This window comes from Tyto alba, unplaced genomic scaffold (assembly GCF_018691265.1).
Source record: "Tyto alba isolate M040663 unplaced genomic scaffold, T.alba_DEE_v4.0 Super-Scaffold_18, whole genome shotgun sequence".
Classification (NCBI taxonomy): domain Eukaryota; kingdom Metazoa; phylum Chordata; class Aves; order Strigiformes; family Tytonidae; genus Tyto; species Tyto alba.
In genome coordinates this window covers 20,890,301-20,910,091 of record NW_024881280.1, presented here as the reverse complement: position 1 = coordinate 20,910,091, position 19,791 = coordinate 20,890,301, and the positions used below count along the sequence as shown (strand labels likewise).

The following is a 19,791-nucleotide window of genomic DNA, read 5'->3' as shown; positions in this document are numbered from 1 at the left end:
GGAACAGCTTAATGCAAATCTCTGCTTGTGATGGTGGTGGTTGTGTGCTTGTGCTATGAGCTAAGTTATCAATTTGTCGTTAAGTTTGCAAGACTAAGGCCTTACTTAAACATGCAGAGGGTGAAATAGAGAAAAGTGCCCACTTTGAGCAGCTGTGCTTAAAATATTCGTGTATGCTGCATATGCAATGCAGATTTGCCTGTCCTTGGCTCTAGTGGTGTTCACAGGGCATGAACCAAGCCCTCTATTCCTGGCAGTAGACTGCCTGAGTTGGTACTTTCATTGCAGCTTTTTCAAACTTCAGCTGTGATTTTTCCGAGTTATGTCAAGATGTCTTTTTATGACTATTTCCCCCATGCATGCCCCTTTGGAAAAAGAAGAGTTGCTTCACATCTCCCCCCTTGTCTTAGGGGCCGAGATATTCATGCTCTTTGTCCACCCGTGTCTCAGCATGATCAGCCATCCCATGTGCTGTTACCACCACGGTAAGGGATGTGCAATATATGCAGGGTGCTCCGAGCCAAAGTTTCACAAAGGTGCAGAAATGGATAGGGTCAGTGGTTTCATCTCAGAGTCAGAGGCCCTGGCTACTCAGGCTGTACCAGACTCCAGGAAAACAGGCAGTAGGCTTCCTTGAGCTCATAGTCCAGCATCTGTCCTCCCAGCAGCGTTTTGATAAAATCCCATAGTAGAAGTCTTTTCCTTCTTGGAAGCTCCAATATACCTTAGCCCTGGCAGGCAGCCAGAGACTGCTCTACCAGCTGTTTTTCCTGCTGTGCAAATTCTGCCCCTTTCATTCATGACAGGGCTAGGGATTACTGACTAACCACCCCAGGCAGTTTCTTCTGATGCTTTTTGTACATAACCCTTCCATAATCATTGGCCCAGTTCCTTTGGAGGAACTGGTCTCCAACCCAAAGGACCCTCTCTTCCAATAAATCTCAGTATTTCCTCAAAGGCAACTTGCTCACCTCCTGGCCACCACAGACTGCCAAAGATGCAGAAGACAAATCCCAACAGTGGCTGCCGTTATTGGAAGCTGCCCTTCCCACCCAAGCAGGACAAGGTCAGAAGGAGAAGGGCTGTGCAAATGCTGGATGTAGCCTCGTGTGGTGGTTGCAGTCAAGCTGATACTGGCTGTTCGTGCTTAGGTGTCAGCTAGCAGCACGAATGTAGGGAAGCTGTTGTGCCAGGTTCCTTTGCCTGTATTAGGAGGTAGGTGATTACCTTGACTGGCATATTCAGTGTCAGATTCACTTGTTGGAAGTTTAACTCCTGGAAGCCTTTAATGATGTTGGTAAACTGGAATTGCTTTGGTCTGGCAGCCTGTGTGACGGATGTGAGCCAGCACTCTTCTTTGTGAAGGGTTTGGCCTGGGGCCACCATCCCTGCACCCAGTATTGGATGGCTCTTGTGTGGAGGGTGAAATTTTAAGTATCATAGGAGAGAGCATGTAAATGTTAGTATTAACAGTAAAGGAAGATGACCTTATCATCTTAGCAAATATGGGCATTAGAAATCAGCAAGAAGTGGAGGAAAACTGGCTTAAAATTACGTGTATAATCAGAGAGAGTCAGCGATCGCTGGACCCTGAACAGCCCAACTTGGTGCAGTCACCAGCTGCCACACAACCATCCATCTCTGAAACTATCCGAGTCCAAAAGTGGAGATTCTGCTATGGACGTGTGCAGGGAGCAGATCTCTGGGGACACCAGACCACACCAGAGTCCTGCTGAACATCATGTTCCTGCTGGACTGGTAATTTAGTACCTTAGGATTTAAGAGATTATACATGTGGTTTATGAATCATTGATGTAACCCCTGAATTAACCCCCACCCTTCAACAATCTTGTATCTTCTAAATTTTATCTGTTTATATTCCAACAAATAATACCTAACACTGGTCACGTTGCCTGTGTGGATCACTGTTGTAACTGATTGCAACAATTCCAGCTAACACTTGCTGAGGTTACCAAGGATGACCTGCAAGAGACTTCTCCCTCAAAAAAACCTGCCAGTGCCCAGATGACTGCAGGTGGGTTTTTCTACGGCATTTGGCTCGCCTGCTCCAACTCCCCCACACTGCTAAACTGCTGCCTTGACCTTCACAGCAGTGACGGCTTGGTCTAGTTCTGCAGAGGTGCTCCTTGTGCTCTACCCATCTTGCTCTAAGGGGATATTCTAAGGTTTCTCAGCCCACTACCATCGGACCAAGTGATGTCATCTTCCTTCCACCCTTCATCAGCAACCTACTTCACTTAATCCGGTGCTTCCTTAAACAGTGCTCTACTAAAACTTTGCCTTTAAATGCTTGCTCTGTCCAGTCTCAGGCCTGTATTACAATCCCTCTTGAAGAATCTCCAGTTACCACTGATAAGAAAGTTTCCCATTGTGGGGTACTGAGGTTTGAACATGTTTTGGATTAAGTCCAATGCAAAAGGTAAAAGGACTCATGCTGCAAATCAAAATAATTATAAAGATGGGTAAGTAAAGCTATCACCTTGCTTCCCATCTGTTTCCTAGTAGGGATGCTGAAGTAGCACCGTACCTAAAACATGTCTGTGTATTTGTGGACGTATGCGTGTATGTTTGTGCAAAGTTTTGTATTTTTAACCACTGTAAGCTACTGACTATTAAAATAACAGTTATCATTCGTGAATGTTGTACATCCATGTCTTTAAAAAGTTTGTCTCCAGTACCTGGGAAAGTGCTGGTAAAACTGATTTGCTCAGCCCAGGAGTGGGGCTGGGAGCGAAGCCCAGCTTCCTCCTGCCTCCACCCGCCCCGGCAGCACCCACCAGCCTGAGCTTCAGTGACAACATGCAGCTGGGCCTGCATTTGAACTTGGTTTTATTTTTTAAGTAATCAAACAAATCTGATCTCCTGGTGATGAAACACTCCACCCTTATCGATGTACCTGCAGCTGCATTCTGGCAGACAGACACTTCTCCAAACCAATGCTTTTTAGCATTTGGCATGCATTAAAATGCTAAACATCAATGTGAACTATACCTGAAATGTTTTCAGTGGCAGAAGGCCACAGCATGCGTATGTTTTCCAAAAAGTGCACTGAGGCCAACTTTGGGTTTATTCCTCTACCGTAATATAACAGTTTCCTGGGTTTGTAGTGCTGCTCTTCTGGAAAATTGCTACAACTAAATTTAAATTACTTTTTTTTTTTAGGTGAAACTACATCTTTCAGATTTTTTAGGTATGCAAGAAGAAGGAAAAAAATAGTAGTTTTCTGGGCCTACAAAGACAGGCACCTCGGCCAAGTGGTTTCCTCGCGCGAGGCTGCGGGCAGGGCAGGGCAGGGCAGGGCAGGGGGGTGGCCGGGCGGGGGGTGCTCGGCCCCCCACGAGCTCCCCTCGGCCCCTGCCAGATGGGCGAGGAGGCAGCAGGTGCCCTGCCTGCGCCCTCCCCACTGCTCACCGCATATGTCCGGCTGCTCAGGTCACTCGCTTTTGACGCTAGAAATGTTTGATTGGGCCAAGTTTCCTACAAGGATGTTACGTGACAGCATGCTCTCCAAAACACCGGCTGCTGCCCACAGAAGATCAGCTTTCACTTATTCTTCTCTACAGCCGTTTGCCTTTCCTTTCTTAGATTTGTTTCAAAGAACGACAGAAAGGGTCTTTATTTGACTAACGGAGTGCCACTGCGTTATCGTGTGGCACACTGTGCACTGTGACACGTCGTTATCATCGTGTCGCAGCGCAGAGTTGTTCTGGCACTGCGTACAGTCTGGTTTGACAGGGCCATGTCAAGGAACTGGAAATGGCACGCTTGTGCCATAATTTCCCCTCTAACAAAGTTGTCTCGTAGAGGGTATTCCTGCTCTGCTACGGTAATACACAGTCCGACTAGAGTGTTGTCAATTTGCTATTCTTAGCTTACCAATTTATTAAGGGTTATATAGCTATTTCTTAGATGAACAGTCCTATAAGAAAGTACGTAATAACCTATGTGATTTCCCATTTTTCTTCTCCGAGCGCCTTACAGATTAAATTCGTTTGGAGAGGAAAGGACTTGGAAGAGACAGGCTGTGCTGTGACTTGGCTGCTGTGAATCACGCGTTCGAAGTGACAGAAAGGTGAGCCAGGATGCTGAAGCGTTCGGGTTTTGGATGGCAGTTTCTGCATTTGATGCCGGGCAGCGTGGGGATTTGCCTGTGGGATCAGGGCTCCGTCGCCGCCTTAGGCGAGCATTCCTGTGCAGATCCCACCACCAGTCACATGCCGGGCTCTGCGGTCCTGGCACCACTCGAGAGCGCTGCTGTCACCAGAGGACACTTTCGCACTGACCAACAGGTCCCGCGATCCAACCACGGTTATAAATATTCCTGTGCCCCAGTCATCCTAAAGCCCATCCTCACACACCAGAAAGTGAGCTCAACTCATGTATTTAGCATGTTAGGCTTAGCTAATGTTTTATTTTTAGATTGCTATCTGGAAAAGAAAAACTTGGCCTTTTTAAAAGGCAAGATCAACTTTTTCAGCAACATACTCCGTGAGGGGGCTTTGCAATGCTTGAGTAGGTTTAGTTTGTGCATCTTTTGTTTCCACAGTTGTCCACCTTTGTTTCTAAGAGGTTTCTTAGAACCAGTCCTTGGGTTCGACCTTCATCAAACAGAATTTCCTTCCATTCAGATACAGTGCTGCAAACTGCGTCCTAGGTCTGTCTGGACCAATTTTAATAGTATTAAAACTTCAGAACCAAAAGCGTCTCTTCTCCTTTTTGTCTGGCCTTTGCAACTTCCAATCTGAACAGCCCATATAAACTAATCTCCCCTGTTTTGGCACTTTTGTGATGGTTCCCTCCATTTCCTGGAGAGGATGTGATCCTTTTCTGGTGATTATTTTTTGTATTGCAAAATCATGTCTCCTTAAATCAGACCTACAATCACATAAAAGTTCTGATAATGTTTAGAAACAGTCCATTTTCCAAGGTCTTTATTCCAACGTGATGACATAACCCCAGTAGGAGAGGAAGCACAGGGTGATGAAGGTTAGCAGCAGAATCAAGCCAAGGCTGCAAGATTTGGGATTAGTGCCCGAAATCTGTGTGCAATCTGTGTACACTGCTGCTCTGCACTTGTCCAGCCACAGGAAAACAAGGATTCCTTGTCCCACCAGGCACCCTGGCTGTCTCAGGGGGCCCACTTTTGGGGGGAGGCTCTTCTGTAAAGAAGAGTGTAATGAAGTTGAATCATTATATTCCTTATGTGCCAGCCAGCCCCAGTGTCTTGAAGGTCTGCACGCACCTATCCAAAAGGGAAGGGGCTTTCTGAAATTACCGCCACCTTTCCCTGGAGCTGTACCAGTTTAAATTGTGTCATCTGCTACGATGTCTGACCGCATCCTAATTTTTGGCAGTCGTCCTCCTGAGAACCAGGCTAAAGCCATTCAAGAAGTTACCCCTTCCAGCTGTCCCGCTCCTCCGCTGAGAGGAGTCGCTGCTCTGTGGCTGAACAAGTTTTCAAAAACCTAACCAAGATGAAACCACTGTTAAGAAAGCTGTAGATGCGGACTTTAATTTGGTGACACTAGTGTTGTACTTACTCCTTCTTTGCATAAATTTTATTATATTTATGTACTAAATTTTACATACTGTGAGCAAGCAAAGAACCACCTGTTGAGCCACTGCACAGAGAAAAAAAAAAAAAAAACAAAACAAACCAACAAAACAGACCATGCTTTTATCTCTATTCTGATTTTTAAAGAAACAAAAAATTCTGCTCCTGTGCTGTGTCCAGTCTATTGAAATCCTACTGTAACAGGCAGCAAAATTTGCCTTTCTAAGCTTGAAGGGAGAAACTTGGAGACTGCCAGCACAAGGACTATGACTCAATTTGTAAGATGTGAGAAAGAGCAAAAATTGCTGAATGCTGCTGAGGCACGTGCATGGCAAAAGGACATGGCAGCAGTGACAGACACATGGCTCGAGCGAGGCGTCTGACAGTGCTGAACACCCACTGTAATAACAGATAACTTTCTTCTGGTGGCAAAGGCTGGGAATTTTTGCCATAAACTTGAAGAGGTGAGCGAGGGGTGAAACTGCTATTGAAGAAGCACCTCCTGGGACCATTGCGTTAACATCCCCGCTAACCTTAGGCATCCCAGTTTTATAGCTCCGCTAGAAATTCTTGACAGAAACCAGCAAAACTATTGACAGCATTCTCTCTGTTACTCATATGCATGTCCTTGATTAGTGCCAGGAAGGAGCATGAGGCTGTTGGGTTCATCCGCAGCCGTGGGAGGATGCTGTGGGCTGGGGAAGGCGCTTACATAGGAGCTCTCAGGCGTGACTTCCCGTGCCTTACCCTCCCCCGTGCAGCAGCTCCTCTGCTGCAGACACAGGTAGCCAGGATAACGTATTTCTCACTAAAAGTGGTGCACTTCAGCTGAAACCAAGCTGGCAGTACCAGAAATTGTTTTGTTTTTTCTTCCTACTGGTTTCACAGCTGGTACGCTTTTAGTGTGGGAGATTTTCGCTTTTAGGGGACTCTGCCATTCGCTCATTTTATAGGAAAAAGTTATGTGTCTAAACCAAGAACATAAAGGGAATGGACTATCCAGAAGAGGTATTTCCAGGTGATTGATATATATAGCAAATTATGCCATTGCTTTTTGGCTGCCTGAAGAACATTGGTGGACTTTTATTTTGTTAGAATAATTAAATAATAAAATCTATATCTTGTTTAGTGTTACAGCCTATCCTTCCAAAGCACTCTGGCAGCAATTCCCTTAATCCACTTACCCAGCGTATAGGCCAGCTATATACGCCTGGTTTTCTAAAGGTCACTTTGGCTCCCTTCTTGCTGTTTCACTGTAATAAGCATTACTCTCTGATGCACAGCAACTACTGTGCTCCCACAAAATGATGCCGCTTTTTACGTTTCCTCTCTTTAGATAGGATTTACCGTATTGCATCCATGTCTGCTGTATAGCTGGGGTTCTGCTTCACTGTATGTACAGATACATGCGTCTCTCTGACACATCAGTAGTTTGAGATAACAGGCAACATCAAACTCCTCAAACCTAGTGTTGTCAGAGGATGCTTATTGAGAAGGAAAGTCTGACTTTGCTGTTTGCTTGAAACAGAGGTTTCAAGAAAATAATTGTTCTGCCTGACCTACATTTCCTTCCTTAGCAGGAGGGAGTGTCAGGGGTTTAGAGCGGGGACAGGGACCCAAACCTCCCTGCCTGGCACCTGGGCTCACCACAGCCTTCCTGGGTGACCCCGGGGCAGACCATGAAGTGTGATAAATAATTCTCATCTGGCAGGGATTCTTCAATAATAATTTTAGTAAAGAGCTTTGAGACCTTGGAATACAAATGCTACAAGTGAAAAAAAAAAAAAAATTACTGTCTTTACCACAGAAGTTAAAGTTGTCTGAAAAAAAAAGTGAATAAATTGAGTAATTGGTATAATCAATGGCTGATCTAAATCCTTCCTTACCTGACATTACGCTGTGAATTTATCTCAGCTGTGAACAAGAAGCAGCAAGAAGCGAGACCTGGGAAGAAACTGCTCACGGCGAAAATGCATTTTGCAGGGCATGCAGGAATTTATGAAGGCTAATAGGGTAAATACTAGTTAATTTTTCTAGTGCTATAAATGTGCAAACCTTTGTGAATGTATAATATGTGCTAATTACTTAAAAGTCATTTTTATCTTCTGTTTTCATTCATAAGGCTGAGTAATGTTTCCCTGCATTTTAGACTTCAGGGGAATTTTTTGTTCCGTTTAGCCATTTTTCTGCCATTAGTTTCCATGTTTCTCTCGCAGGAGGAATTTTTATTTCCTTTTTTGTTATGTTTAAATACCATCCCTAAAATGATGTCATTACAGGACATAACATTTTCATTAAATCTCCCTTTTATTGTCTACTGACCAATGGCAGGCCTGTGGCTGCCAGCGTTATGATTCACCGGCACGTGTGACTTCCCAGTGCTGCCCTGAGAGTCACAGGGGGAGAGGGGGGGATTCCACCCTGCCCCGAAAAACATGTGGCTGCTGCACCTCAAGCACCGGGCTGCTGCTGCTGCTGCTGCCTCCTCCTGCCTCCCTTGGCCTGCTCTCCTGGCATATGGCCGTAAGATGAACCCAGCCAGGGAACGCGGCCGGCTGAAGAGCTTTCCAAGGGAAAAAAGAAAAAACAAACCCCCCCCAAAAAAAAAAACAAAACAAAGGAGCTTTTCTTCGGCCACATCACCGCATGGTCAGAAGAGCAGCTCCACTTGGCAGGGAAAGGGGCTGCTTAAACCAACCGAAGCATCACAGCAGCCAGGCCGGCATCGCAGCTGGAGGAAATCTCACCCCACCTCGTCCAGCCGCACCTCGGTGCTGCAGCGAGAGGGCTGGACGGGAGGTCTCCCGGGGGCCGCCGGCGGGGACAGCGGGCAGCCCGCCAGGCCGGGGCGGCGGCGGGCGGGCAGGCAGCACCCCCGGGCCCGTGCTGGGGCTGCCGAGCGAGGCAGGAGCCGGGCGGCAGCCTGGACCGTGACTCAGCCGCAGGAATGTCCTGGCACGGGGAGGCCGGGGCGCCCGGCGAGGGTGACGCAAGGGGCACGGCTCGCTCCCGTCCCCACGGTGGGCAGAGGCCAGCAGGCACGGCCCGACTCCTCTGGGAGCACCTCGCTCGTCCTCAGCCATGCCCAAGCCATTAAGAAGTTGACTGATAGCTCGGAGCCTCGGGAGGATTTTGGGACCGCACTGGTAGAAGAGGCTGCTGAAGCCAGCGCGAGTGACCCCGCCAAGGACGGCGGAGCCCGAGCTTCCCTTAGCGGGGAATCCGCCTCCTGGTCCGACAGCAGGGCTTGCTGGGGATCCCTGCTCCACACCAGCACACACCTCCTGCCCCTCGCTGCAGGCTCCTGGGATTAGCGCACGTGGGAGGCACTGCGGGGCTTGCTAACTTGCAGCAAAATCATGCTAGGATCCACCACTTATTGTCAAGTACATTTACCGTATCATTTTTTAAAAGAAATGTCACCCACAGTGTAAGGAAAGACATAAAACCTCAGTCTTTGCCTCTCATTGGGGTTTTCTGTAATACTCTCCTACATTACAAGAAGTTAGATTTTATCTGGCATTCTTTGCACTCCCACTGAAAATACAGAATTGTCGGAGGGAAACTGGACATCTTCCAGAGGTACGCAGGAGATCAAAGGGGAAAAGGAAGTGCTCTGAGCAACAGATCTCATCAAATGCAATTTCCTATGGATTCTTCTCTCTTGACAGATCAATTTTTTGAAACTGAATGGTATTAAGGCTTTCTGTTATTTCAGGGTACACCTACGCAAGTTCCTCTGCTTTCCCTTTGTAGTCCTCTTTCTGAAGGTAATCTGGTTACCCTGTAAGAGATCTGATGTCTCCTAGCAGAAACCAGCAAGTTCGTAAGTTGAACTGGTAGATGTAGAACCCCGCTTTCTTCTACCTCAAGTGAATTATTTTATGAAACTTAATTACTTAAGGATCTTAATTACTTGTGTGACCTCTACCCCTTTGCCAAATTTAACTCAAATAAGCTAACAAGTTAAAAAGTCACTGGGACAAGGACTAGCCCAAGTGAGAGAGGGAAAGCCCGAGGAGGCCCAGCTTCCATCAGAAATGAGGCTGAAATAGAAACGTTGGGTTTAGTGACATTGACAGAGAAGCAAAGAGGATGTACAGCATACAAAAGGCAAGGACTATGATTTCAGAGACCGTCAGTGCATGGGGCAACTTAGTCCATTATAATCACTTCGCACTGATGAGCATCCAGGAGTTGAATCCAAACAAACAGTGCCTTCTGCTTCACGATGAGTCATTGCTTCCATCCACAGGGGTGAGGAGAGGCTTGGAGGGCTTCCTCGGAGGCATGCGCTATGCACAGGGTATCATTCACAAAGGTTTTAGTGCTGTTGGGCTCTCTGAATCATAAGGCTATTTTGGTGGTGCCTGGTGGGATGCAGGTCTTGTGGCACAAGGGTAGTGAAACTCAATGCTTCCTGAGTGCAGCCAGATGCCAAGGTGTGGAACCAGCTTTGCCTGAGTGTGCTCTAGCAATAAGATTTGCTTGGTCATTATTGCTCTTGGCTGGATACTGGCCACTTCTGTGGCCTCCAAGGTCACCACTGAGCTCTATCACAAGTTCCTTCACTGATCACTGCAGTCACTGGGAGTCCATTGTTCATTTTCTTGAAAATGAGAAGCCCCTTTCTGTTTACCTGTAACCTGTTTTCACCCCTGAGGAATGTTCTCCGATTCTGGTAAACTCATTTATTTCTCAGAGCTTTCTATCAAGTCATAAAATACCCCTGCTTCAGCCCTGGCTTCTTGTGTACTCTGACAACTGCCAGGTACCAGTCAGTGATGCGCAGCAGCAGCCCTGTGTGCCCGGGTGCCCCAGGTATGCACCTGGTGAGGTAAAGGGAATAACAAGCACTTCTGATTTATCGTTCAGTTTCCATGGTAGTAAAGATGGAGGGTGAGTCACGCACGGTTTTGGAGTTGTCATCTCTGGGGCATCTAGCCGGCCATGCAACTCTGATGCTGGTAACTCTTTCTCCACCTTTTGTTTTACGAGCCTGGGATGTGTGGCGCAGAGGCCCTGCATGGGTGGCTGAGGGTGGTGCGCTGCAAGGGCAAGAGATTAGGGCACTCACACGCAGCAGTTCCGTGGCGTTGCGGAGGCGTTAGAAGCAGCCTGCTGAGCCCACGGCGGTGACCGCCGTCACGGGCACCAGGGGACGCACCGCGCACCAGCAGGGCTACAGCTGCTTACAAAGGCAAAGGAACCCCTGTGCTGCTGTTTGCTACAGTGGCCTCCCAGCATTGTGTATGGCTGCAAGGACACAGACCTCCATCTGGGACATGGAGAAGGGCACGTGTCACGCACAGCGTGCCATGACACGCTGCAGTGTCACGGAGGCTGTTTTGGGATACATTAAACCATTCTGACGATGAGGATCTGAAACTGCTTAAATCCACCCTAGTCCATGAACCTGAGCAAGAGCAGCAGATGTCCAGAAATGGGGCTGTCAAGACATTCCCGTGGACTTATGTTGGTTTAAGCCAACCGTAAAACTGTGTCTTGAGAGTTACCCAGTTTAGTATTTGTGCTATTAATTCCCATAACAGTTTTCACCTATCCTAACTAGTTCCTTATTTGATCAAAAAGCATCACAGCGTGTTGCATTTGAAAACTGAATTGGGTAATGGCTGACTCGTTAAATGCAAATGTGCAAGAAAGGTACTCCTTCCTGGGTCCCGCACTGCTGGCCCGAACAGGCAGTAAACCAGTGGCCACCAGCTGGAAAAAAGTTGCCAAATTCTGAATTAAAAAAAAAAAAAAAAAAAAAAAGGAAGCCAAATTCTGAATATCTATGAATGCAATTCAGTCTTGAATTCTGCTGACAGAGAGGGCGGGATGTAACTCAAAAAGGAGACTGGAAACAGAACGGCTCATCTGATTGACATGGTGGCATGTAATAATGGAGAAAGGGGAAAAAAATCCTGCATCCCTCATGCAACGCAGTGTGGATGTATATACATAGATATATATATTTATGTATATACACACACGTGTGCTGACCAACAGTAGTTCACTGGTTTCTACCAAGGTACTACTGGCAATTCAGGTGTTTTGGGGAGAGATGTCTGCCGGGCCACGACACAGGCTGGGAGCTCCCACGTACAGCTGTTCAAGATCCTGCGTGTTCGGGATCTCCTGGTGTTCAGACACACCAGTTCAGGGAGCAGAAGGCCGCACAGCACCGACAATCCCCGTGCCCACCTGGATGGGCTAGAGATAAAACGCTCCAAGTTTGGGGTCCTGTGCCCGAACCCCCTCCCTTCCAGCTCCACATGGACAACTGAGACACCCCCGGGAGCGTTTCCCTTCCTGGTTTTCCTGTCAGCCACCTTCCTATCTTTCAGTGCTGCTCCTTACGCATCTGTGCAGCTCTTCCAAAACCAGGGGTGCCACCTCAGTGCCAGGCCCCTGCGCAGAGCGCGGCAGCCGCTCAGTTCGGGGGACGGACAGGGGGTCACGGCGCACAGCAGATGCCCCCGATGCCGGCTTGCCGGGTGCGCGCGGACAGACAGACAGCGCCCGGCGGCGAAGCGCGACGAGGGGGACGATGCTGACCAACACCGTGACTTCGGGGCAGCAGGAAGCACGCCGGCCGGGAGCGGCCGTGCCGCCGCCGCGCCCCCGCCTGAGGCGACCGCCGGGGTCCCGCGGCCCGCTCAGCCGCCGGGGGCAGGCGGGGGGCCGGGCGGATTTGGGGCGCGCAGCCCCGGCCCGGCCCCGCGGGGGGGGGGGCGCGGCGCCGCGCGGCGCGGCGGCACGTGGTGGCGGCGCGGCCCATGTGACCGGCCCTCCCCGGCCGCCGCGGCTCAGCCCCCGCCCGGCCCGAGTCCCCGCCCGCCTCGCCCCCGGCGCCGCGCTCCGCTCCGCTCCGCTCTCCTGCGCGCAGCAGCCCCGCACCGCCGGCCGCCGCCGCCCCGGGACCCGGCGCCATGGTAAGGGCGGCGCGGAGCGGCGCGGCGCGGCGCGGCCGGGCGGGGAGGGCGGCGGGGGAGGCCGGTGGGGGCCGCGGCGGCGCGGCCCGGCGGGGCGCGGGGCTGAGCGGAGCAGGCCCGGCGCGGCGCGGCCCGGCCCCGCGGCCTCCGGCCGCCATTTTAGTCTAATTTTAGCCGGGTGCGGGGGGAAGGGGCGGTGGGAGCGGCCGCGGGACGGGAGCGGGCGGCGGGGCGGGCCGCGGCGGGGCCGGGGGGCCGGCGGCCGGGGCCGGGCGGGCGGCGCAGCGCTCCCTGCGGCATCGCTCGGGCGTGCGGGGCGCCCGTCCGTCCGTCCGTCCGTCCGTCTGTCTGTCTGTCCGTGTGGGGGGCGGGGGTCCGGCGGGCGCGGGGAGAGGGGCTGCCTCGGGGGGAGCCGCGCCGCGGCCCGGGCGCCAGGGGTGTCCGCCATGGGCGGGAGGCGGCGCGGGCGGAGCGAGGGTGGCGGAGAGCGGGGCCGGGGCGGCGGGCAGCCCGCTCCCCCGGGGAACAAAGCCGGGGCAGGGGGCAGGCGGGCTCCCGCGGGGAGAAAGCCGGGGGCTCCCGGCGAGCCGCGCACCGGCCTCCCGCGGAGCCTGCGCGGGCAGCGGCGGGCCGGGGCCGGGGCCGGGGCCGGGGCCGGGGCGCTGCGGGCGGATTGCGCTCCCTCGCCCCCCGCGGGGGTTGCTGCGTTATTGTCTCTTCGCCGTGAGCTCCCCGTTTGCCCTGTCAGGGTTTTGTCGTCTTGCTGCTCTAGGCTCGGGTTTTGAGTGGCTTGCGAGCTTCCTGGGGAGCTGCACGCATCGTAGCTGGTATTTTTGTATGGAGGAAGATCAGTTAAAGGATACCCGCGCTGCGGTACAAAGTGAAATCCAGGAGTTGTTAAAGCACGGGGTTGAAGCTGACACAATGCAGAAAACATTTCTGCTGCTTGTAGAGCCTTACATCACCCAATAAAATGAGAGTCGTGACAGTGCTGGATGTGAGCTGCTGCTGTAGAATTTGTTCCACTGGAAAAACAAAACAAAACAAAACAAAACAAAAAAACCCCACGAAAACCACCACCCCCTGTCCCAACCCAAAACTACAGACTCCTCTCCTATGTTCAGTTCCCACTCTCCCCGCCCCCCATGCTCCCCCTTCCCTCAAATAAGCCAAATGCATGATAAGGCAATGGAAAACTGAGTAGTACAGTTGTGAGCCTTGGATAAAACTGCTATCCAGAATCGCAGCTGAAGATGCTGAGATCTGCAACAAGAGAGCACAGAATTTGCATCTCCTTTGTATCTTCTGCTCCGATCCTGCAGAGATTACTAAATTCATAGTGTGTTCAGGTTGCATATTGTATTTTTATTCTTAGGGGGGCAGGCAGACTTCTTTATCTAGCACTGTGGGCTATCATCTTTTCTAGCGAGTGTTAATTTTTGCTGTTTAAATGATGCCTTTAATCTCATTTTACAGGCTTCTGGAGTAACAGTGAATGATGAAGTCATAAAGGTTTTTAATGACATGAAAGTAAGGAAATCTTCAACCCCAGAAGAGATTAAAAAAAGAAAGAAAGCTGTTCTCTTCTGCTTAAGTGATGACAAAAAACAAATAATTGTAGAGGAGTCAAAGCAGATATTGGTTGGTGACATTGGAGATACTGTGGAGGACCCCTATACAGCCTTTGTGAAGTTGCTACCTTTGAATGATTGCCGATACGCTTTGTACGATGCCACATACGAGACAAAGGAATCTAAGAAAGAAGACCTGGTATTTATATTCTGGTGTGTAAAAGCAAAGCTTGCTGTTAAAATTGAATATGCTGGCGTTAACACTGGATGACTGAATAACTGTTCTGTTATGGTTTTCTTCTTTCCTTTAAAGGGCTCCTGAAAGTGCACCTTTAAAAAGCAAGATGATCTACGCAAGCTCTAAAGATGCCATTAAAAAGAAATTTACAGGTACAGACCTAAAAATATTTTGCTCATTGGTTATAATGCCATTTAGATGTTGAGGTTCTCACAAGTACACTGTTGTCCGTCTGTCTTTCAGGTATTAAACACGAGTGGCAAGTAAATGGTTTGGATGATATTAAGGACCGTTCAACACTTGGAGAGAAATTGGGAGGCAACGTGGTAGTTTCACTTGAAGGAAAACCCTTATAAAAAGACAGACAAGTGCCATCTGGATCTAAGGAGCTTCCATTTCTGCAGCTCGTTCAATTGGAATAGTATTAGTCTCCCCGTCCCCTTCCCTCCTGAAAACCTAAGTCCTTTCCCTAATTCCCCTGAAGGAGGTGTCATTGTTAAGCAGTCTACCAGTGATTGCCATTAGACTGTTTAATCCTGGTAGTTTTATGTAGGATCCAAGGAATGCTTTCACGTCATACTCTTAGCCAAAACTGACGTTGCAGGCATTCCTTGCAACATGTACAATGAATGTGATAGTTAATGTGAATAGTCTAGCAGACAGCAAAGGGTAAGCTAATTGAATGCCTTGAAAGTATTGTCCACTGGTCGGATGGTAGACTCTATACAGTATTACTTACAGTTGCACTTGATTGCAGTTCCATGAGGCTCTTGTGCATTCATACACCTCACCTGCCTTGACAAGCCTATTTTTGTGACATGGCAGCACACAACACTATGCATTTAAAGCACTTTTTTGTAATATGTTTGACCCGCCCCCCCCCCAAAGGAATGCCAATTAAGTTGCTGTAACTGTGTCATCAAATTATTGTAGTACCTCAGTTTCATTCCTGTTACATGCATATCTTTATAAATGAAGTAGCTGTTATGATGCCTTTTGTTTTCCATTGAATGTACACTACTGAACAGGAGTAGAAGTTATCTGTTTACCATGTGAGTCTTGAAACACTAAAGTTTTGTAAAACATCAGTCATGGTGGCAATTTCTGTATTAAAAAGAGCCTTAAATGGAACATTGTTTTTTGAGATCAAAAACTGGCCACGTTGCAATAAAACTTGTGGCTTATTACAGAATGTTGCCTTGTTTTCATTGGAAAATACAGTTTTTAAGTATGTTTAATTTAAGCATATTTCAAATAACTTCTGTGGAAAGTATTGTAAAGATAAACAATCATTAATCTCATTTTAAATAATGCAAGTTGTTCATTCCTAATCGTGATTTAGGCACAGCTTTACAATACTTTGTGGCTCTGTTCTGATCATTCGATAAAGGACCTGATCCTAGTTTACTGTTAAAGTGAAGAAGCTACCACTACTAGAGACCATTAGTTCCATGAAACACTCGTGTCAGAAACGTAAAAATACAAAGTAATTAACCACGCAGTGTGTTTCATACCTGAATATTCTTAAAGTTCTACATGTCAAGAGTAAAACCTTGCATGAAATCTTGCAGCTCGCCATCTTTTTTTTGGTCAGATGATGTGTAATGACAGTTATATGCAAAATATGAAGCCAGTAAATAATTTTTGTTTCTTGAGTGTTGCAGTTAAGATGGACTCGGTACAAGAAATAGCCTAAATGAACTGTTCTACTTCTTAGCTTCTATGTAAATAGAACTGGAAAGTGTTTGCTGCTACCAAGGCTTGCATCGGGGACATGTTTTGGCTGGGAGCCAAATAATGCTCTCCTTATAGAGAATTTGATCTGCTCTGTGTGAGCAATCCTCCGTTGGCCAGAGCTATTTATGGCAAACACATGCTTTTGTATCTTGTCATCGTTACCCACAAATGGCAAAACTGGACATGATTCTCCTGGTATGCATAAAGGAGCACTGTTAGGCAGCCACTTGCAGCTCAACTGTACGCGCTGCTAGAAGGAATGCTCTTTATCACTACCTTACTTTAAAAAGTTGGTAGAGTAGAACTGTGGAGCTTTTAAATATGGGTCCTTTGTGTTCAGTCCATAGCCCTTTTTCAGCAAGGAAGCAGATAATTTTTTTTTTCTTCTTTGTTTAATAGTTTAAATAACCTTGTGGTACTGTCTTTAGGCTCTCTTGTCCTGTAGAACTTTAAGACTTTGTTTCAGGCTTCTGGCTATCCCTATGACTTGCACATCTCATTGTGTTAGCTGTTCTATGTAGACTAAACTTTACTAGAATTAAAAGGCATGATGACCACTGACTTACTAAGTGTATTAATGAGTCTTGGTTTTGTTCTACAAAACTCTCCTTTCAGGTACCTTTTAAGGTTGAGAAGTAACTGATGGTATGCATGTTGTCTAGATGAAAAAAAAAATCTTTTTATTCCTCAAAATAGTCTGATTATTCACGTTGTGTGCAAAGCCCAGTTTAATGTAAAGATCTACTTTGTGCTTTATGTTTGACTTGAGTTCAGTACAGTATAATGAAATGATCTTTTAACTGATTTTTCACAAGGTATAAATGGTTTCTTTAGAAAAAGCCAAAACTGAAAATGTTAAATTTTAATAAACCATTTGAATTTCATTTTAGACAGTAACTTTTTTAAGCAGTACTGTGTTGAAATTTATTGTTTGTCTCTGCTGCAAACAGTCTGGAAAGATGTCTGGGGCTTCTAAGTTGAATATTACAGGTTACTTTTTTTTTATTTTTTAAACTAGCTTAGGTGTATATTCACTCAGTCCAAGTAGATATAAAATTGAAGCACAAACTGTATTTATGTAAGATTCCTACCAAAACAAGTTTTGGATCCAGAAGGATCAGCCTGCCTTCAGTTTGTTCTTGAAATGACTGACTGACTGATGTGAGGTCTGGTTCAGATGGCTTGCTTTTAAAAACAAAAAACAAAACAATAAAGTGCTACAGAACTGTTACTGTTCGAATGATAAAACAAATGAGAGACAGCTGGCATCTGTTCCAAAAGGGTTTGTCAGCTGTTGTTTTCTGTCATTATGCAAAATGGTGAGGGCCTCATTGTGGTGGAGAAGTGGAGGAAAATCCTCTCGAGTTGAGTATCTTCTGTGTATCTCTGTGTAGACGTGACTTTTGGCTTCAGTTATTTTATTGATAAAGAAATGTTAAATAAAATTTTCATGAGAGTAGCCTGTGCAGAAATGGCATTTTTCTTCTTCTAAAAAAAGAGTACTTCAAAACCAGCAGTTGTTTTGTTAGATTTGGTAAATCCTGGAAGAGGTATAGACATACGGGTTTGATTTCTCTGAAAGGGGAAATCAGTCCGAGACTAGGGTGAGTAGGTGAAGTTTACGCTTGTGGCGATGGACTTGAGTGTAAGAATCACTCCTGGTCAGATCATTAAATGGATTTTGAGTATGTTCAGTTAAAACCCAAAGTGTTTTGTAAAGTGAAGAGTCTTTGTCTGCTGTACCATTCCCTCAGAACAAGTGACGGAATACAGCCATTGCCACGATTTGATAATAAGCTTTACTCTCTTATGCCAATTCCAGTATGAACCAAATTTTCATGTCTGCCTATTTTTTATAAACTTCTGCAAGTTCCCCTTAGTTTGTGGTGGCGAGTTAATGATTGTAGAGTGAAAACATGGCACTAGTGGTGGATGAGAGATCATCAATGTAGCACCTGTCTATAAGTATTGAATTTCTTTGAAATATTTCTGATTTTGAAAACCTGGTATAAATAAAATTAATTTAAATGTCTTCAGATGTTGAGTTTGTTTGTATGCTAGGCAGCTCCTAAGCTCATCACTTTGTTGTTGTCTTTGGATTGGGAGCAGTCCAGACACTGAAAGGAGAGATGGTGGAGTAAATGCATGGAATACATGTGTTTTTGTAATGGGTTTCACCTACAGCCTATTCAGTTCAATACTCAGCTGTAGCAAAAGCCAGCACCAGTGTCTCTGGACATAGGTAGAAATTTTTAGTGGGTTGGTGCTGAATAACCTTTTTCTTGTTTTGGGTCCCAGCTCATATGTTCAGAAAATCAGATTTTTAAAAAAAAAAAAGGTAGCAAAAAAAATGTTTACATTGACAATTTTTAATATTTGGAAGAAAGTGAGCTGATGCAGTGTGAAGAAGGTGACTCCATGAAGAATGATCAAAAGACTATCCTTTTGGTGTTAGTGGTATCTCTCCTCTTAATGTAAAATTTCTTGGATCTAGGCATAGCTTAACTGGAAGAGAGTTAATTTTGTAAACAAAGCTGTAAAGAAACAGCTTCCTCAGATTCTCTGGAGAAGACGGGCTTTTACACTACAGATTAACAATCCTTTTGGTGTTTACCTAACATAAGATTTCTATGTGGCTATAGGGGACATATATGAAAATATGCATTACAAATGAGTGAGAGGTCTCTTTCCAAAATTAAGTACTTTTATACAATTACTGCTTAGTTTAAAAATGTTCTATTCTGACTATATTCATATCCAGTGCTTGATACTGGGTACTGTTGAATTTCGGCATTTCTCTGCCTCACCTCCCACGCCATTGAATCTACAATTACTCCTGTACATCTTGCTACTCCTTGCGTTGCTTTTCTATGCAATCTACTAATAACATCTGGAAAAACAAAACAAAACAAAACAAAACTGCAGTGAAAAAGCCCCTTCATAGGAAATTCAAACAGGTAACGTGATTGATATTGTTTATTTGATGATTTGATAGAATTGTCTTTTTATACTGTAAGACAGCAAAAATGTGTGCTATTTGGAGGCACTGGAAGTGATTTTGACATTGTCTTTTTAATATCTCATTGTAGGTTAATACTTACCTTTGTAGCTACTTAGAAAACTCATGGCTGGAAAAGAAACTTGAAGGTGCCACTTCTTATTTTTAAAGGTTTCTAAATACAAATTCATATTATGAAAAAAAAAATAAAAAACAAACCCAAATTTAAATTTCTTGCTGCTGGCTTAATTTTTATTATTGTGTCAACAGGCTTAGGAATGTGTGTGTAGCTGTAATCATGCCTCTCCTCTTCCACCTCTTTATTTTTAAAAACAGCTGTGTCACTGCAAATCCCTACCATCTGCCCGCCATCTTCTGTAAAGCTTTACAGACAATCTCCACTTGTACCTTTTAGTATCTGTTTTCCCCCTCTCTTGTTTGTGATTGTAGGGGTTTGATTTAGAAAAACTAAACGCTGTAATATTATGCTCCTCAAAAGCTTTTCTATTATGCAGAAAGTTAAAAGCATCAGTTACTCTCTGGTGAGCACAGCTGCAGGGTATACATTGGCTTGAAAAAAAGAGATGTGATTTTGAGAACCAGTTTAGAGAGCCTTATTTGTGTCTGCTTCCTCTTAGTGGCAGCACTGCTTTCATCTGTGACCTTCTGTTAAGGCTAATGTGAGAGCTAAGCTTTTCTTCCATTTTGGCTGTTTCAACAGAAAATTGAATGTG

At 46.5% G+C, this 19,791-nt stretch overlaps 1 protein-coding gene across 1 annotated transcript; it reads left to right on the top strand.

Annotated features, from left to right (window-relative positions):
- The first annotated feature begins 12,454 nt into the window (after positions 1–12,454).
- On the top strand, positions 12,455–18,091 carry CFL2 (cofilin 2). The gene is made up of 4 exons (XM_042791157.1): positions 12,455–12,513; positions 13,990–14,297; positions 14,398–14,474; positions 14,566–18,091. The coding sequence occupies exons 1-4, from the start codon at positions 12,511–12,513 to the stop codon at positions 14,676–14,678; spliced, it is 501 nt and encodes a 166-aa protein (XP_042647091.1). The 5' UTR covers positions 12,455–12,510; the 3' UTR covers positions 14,679–18,091.
- The last annotated feature ends 1,700 nt before the right edge of the window (positions 18,092–19,791 follow it).

Bases quoted from the DNA above. Each gene is read 5' to 3' on its own strand.
- CFL2 (XM_042791157.1), top strand. The intron at 14,298-14,397 runs GTGTGTAAAAGC...TTTCCTTTAAAG, and splicing joins GACCTGGTATTTATATTCTG to GGCTCCTGAAAGTGCACCTT. The intron at 14,475-14,565 runs GTACAGACCTAA...TCTGTCTTTCAG, and splicing joins CATTAAAAAGAAATTTACAG to GTATTAAACACGAGTGGCAA.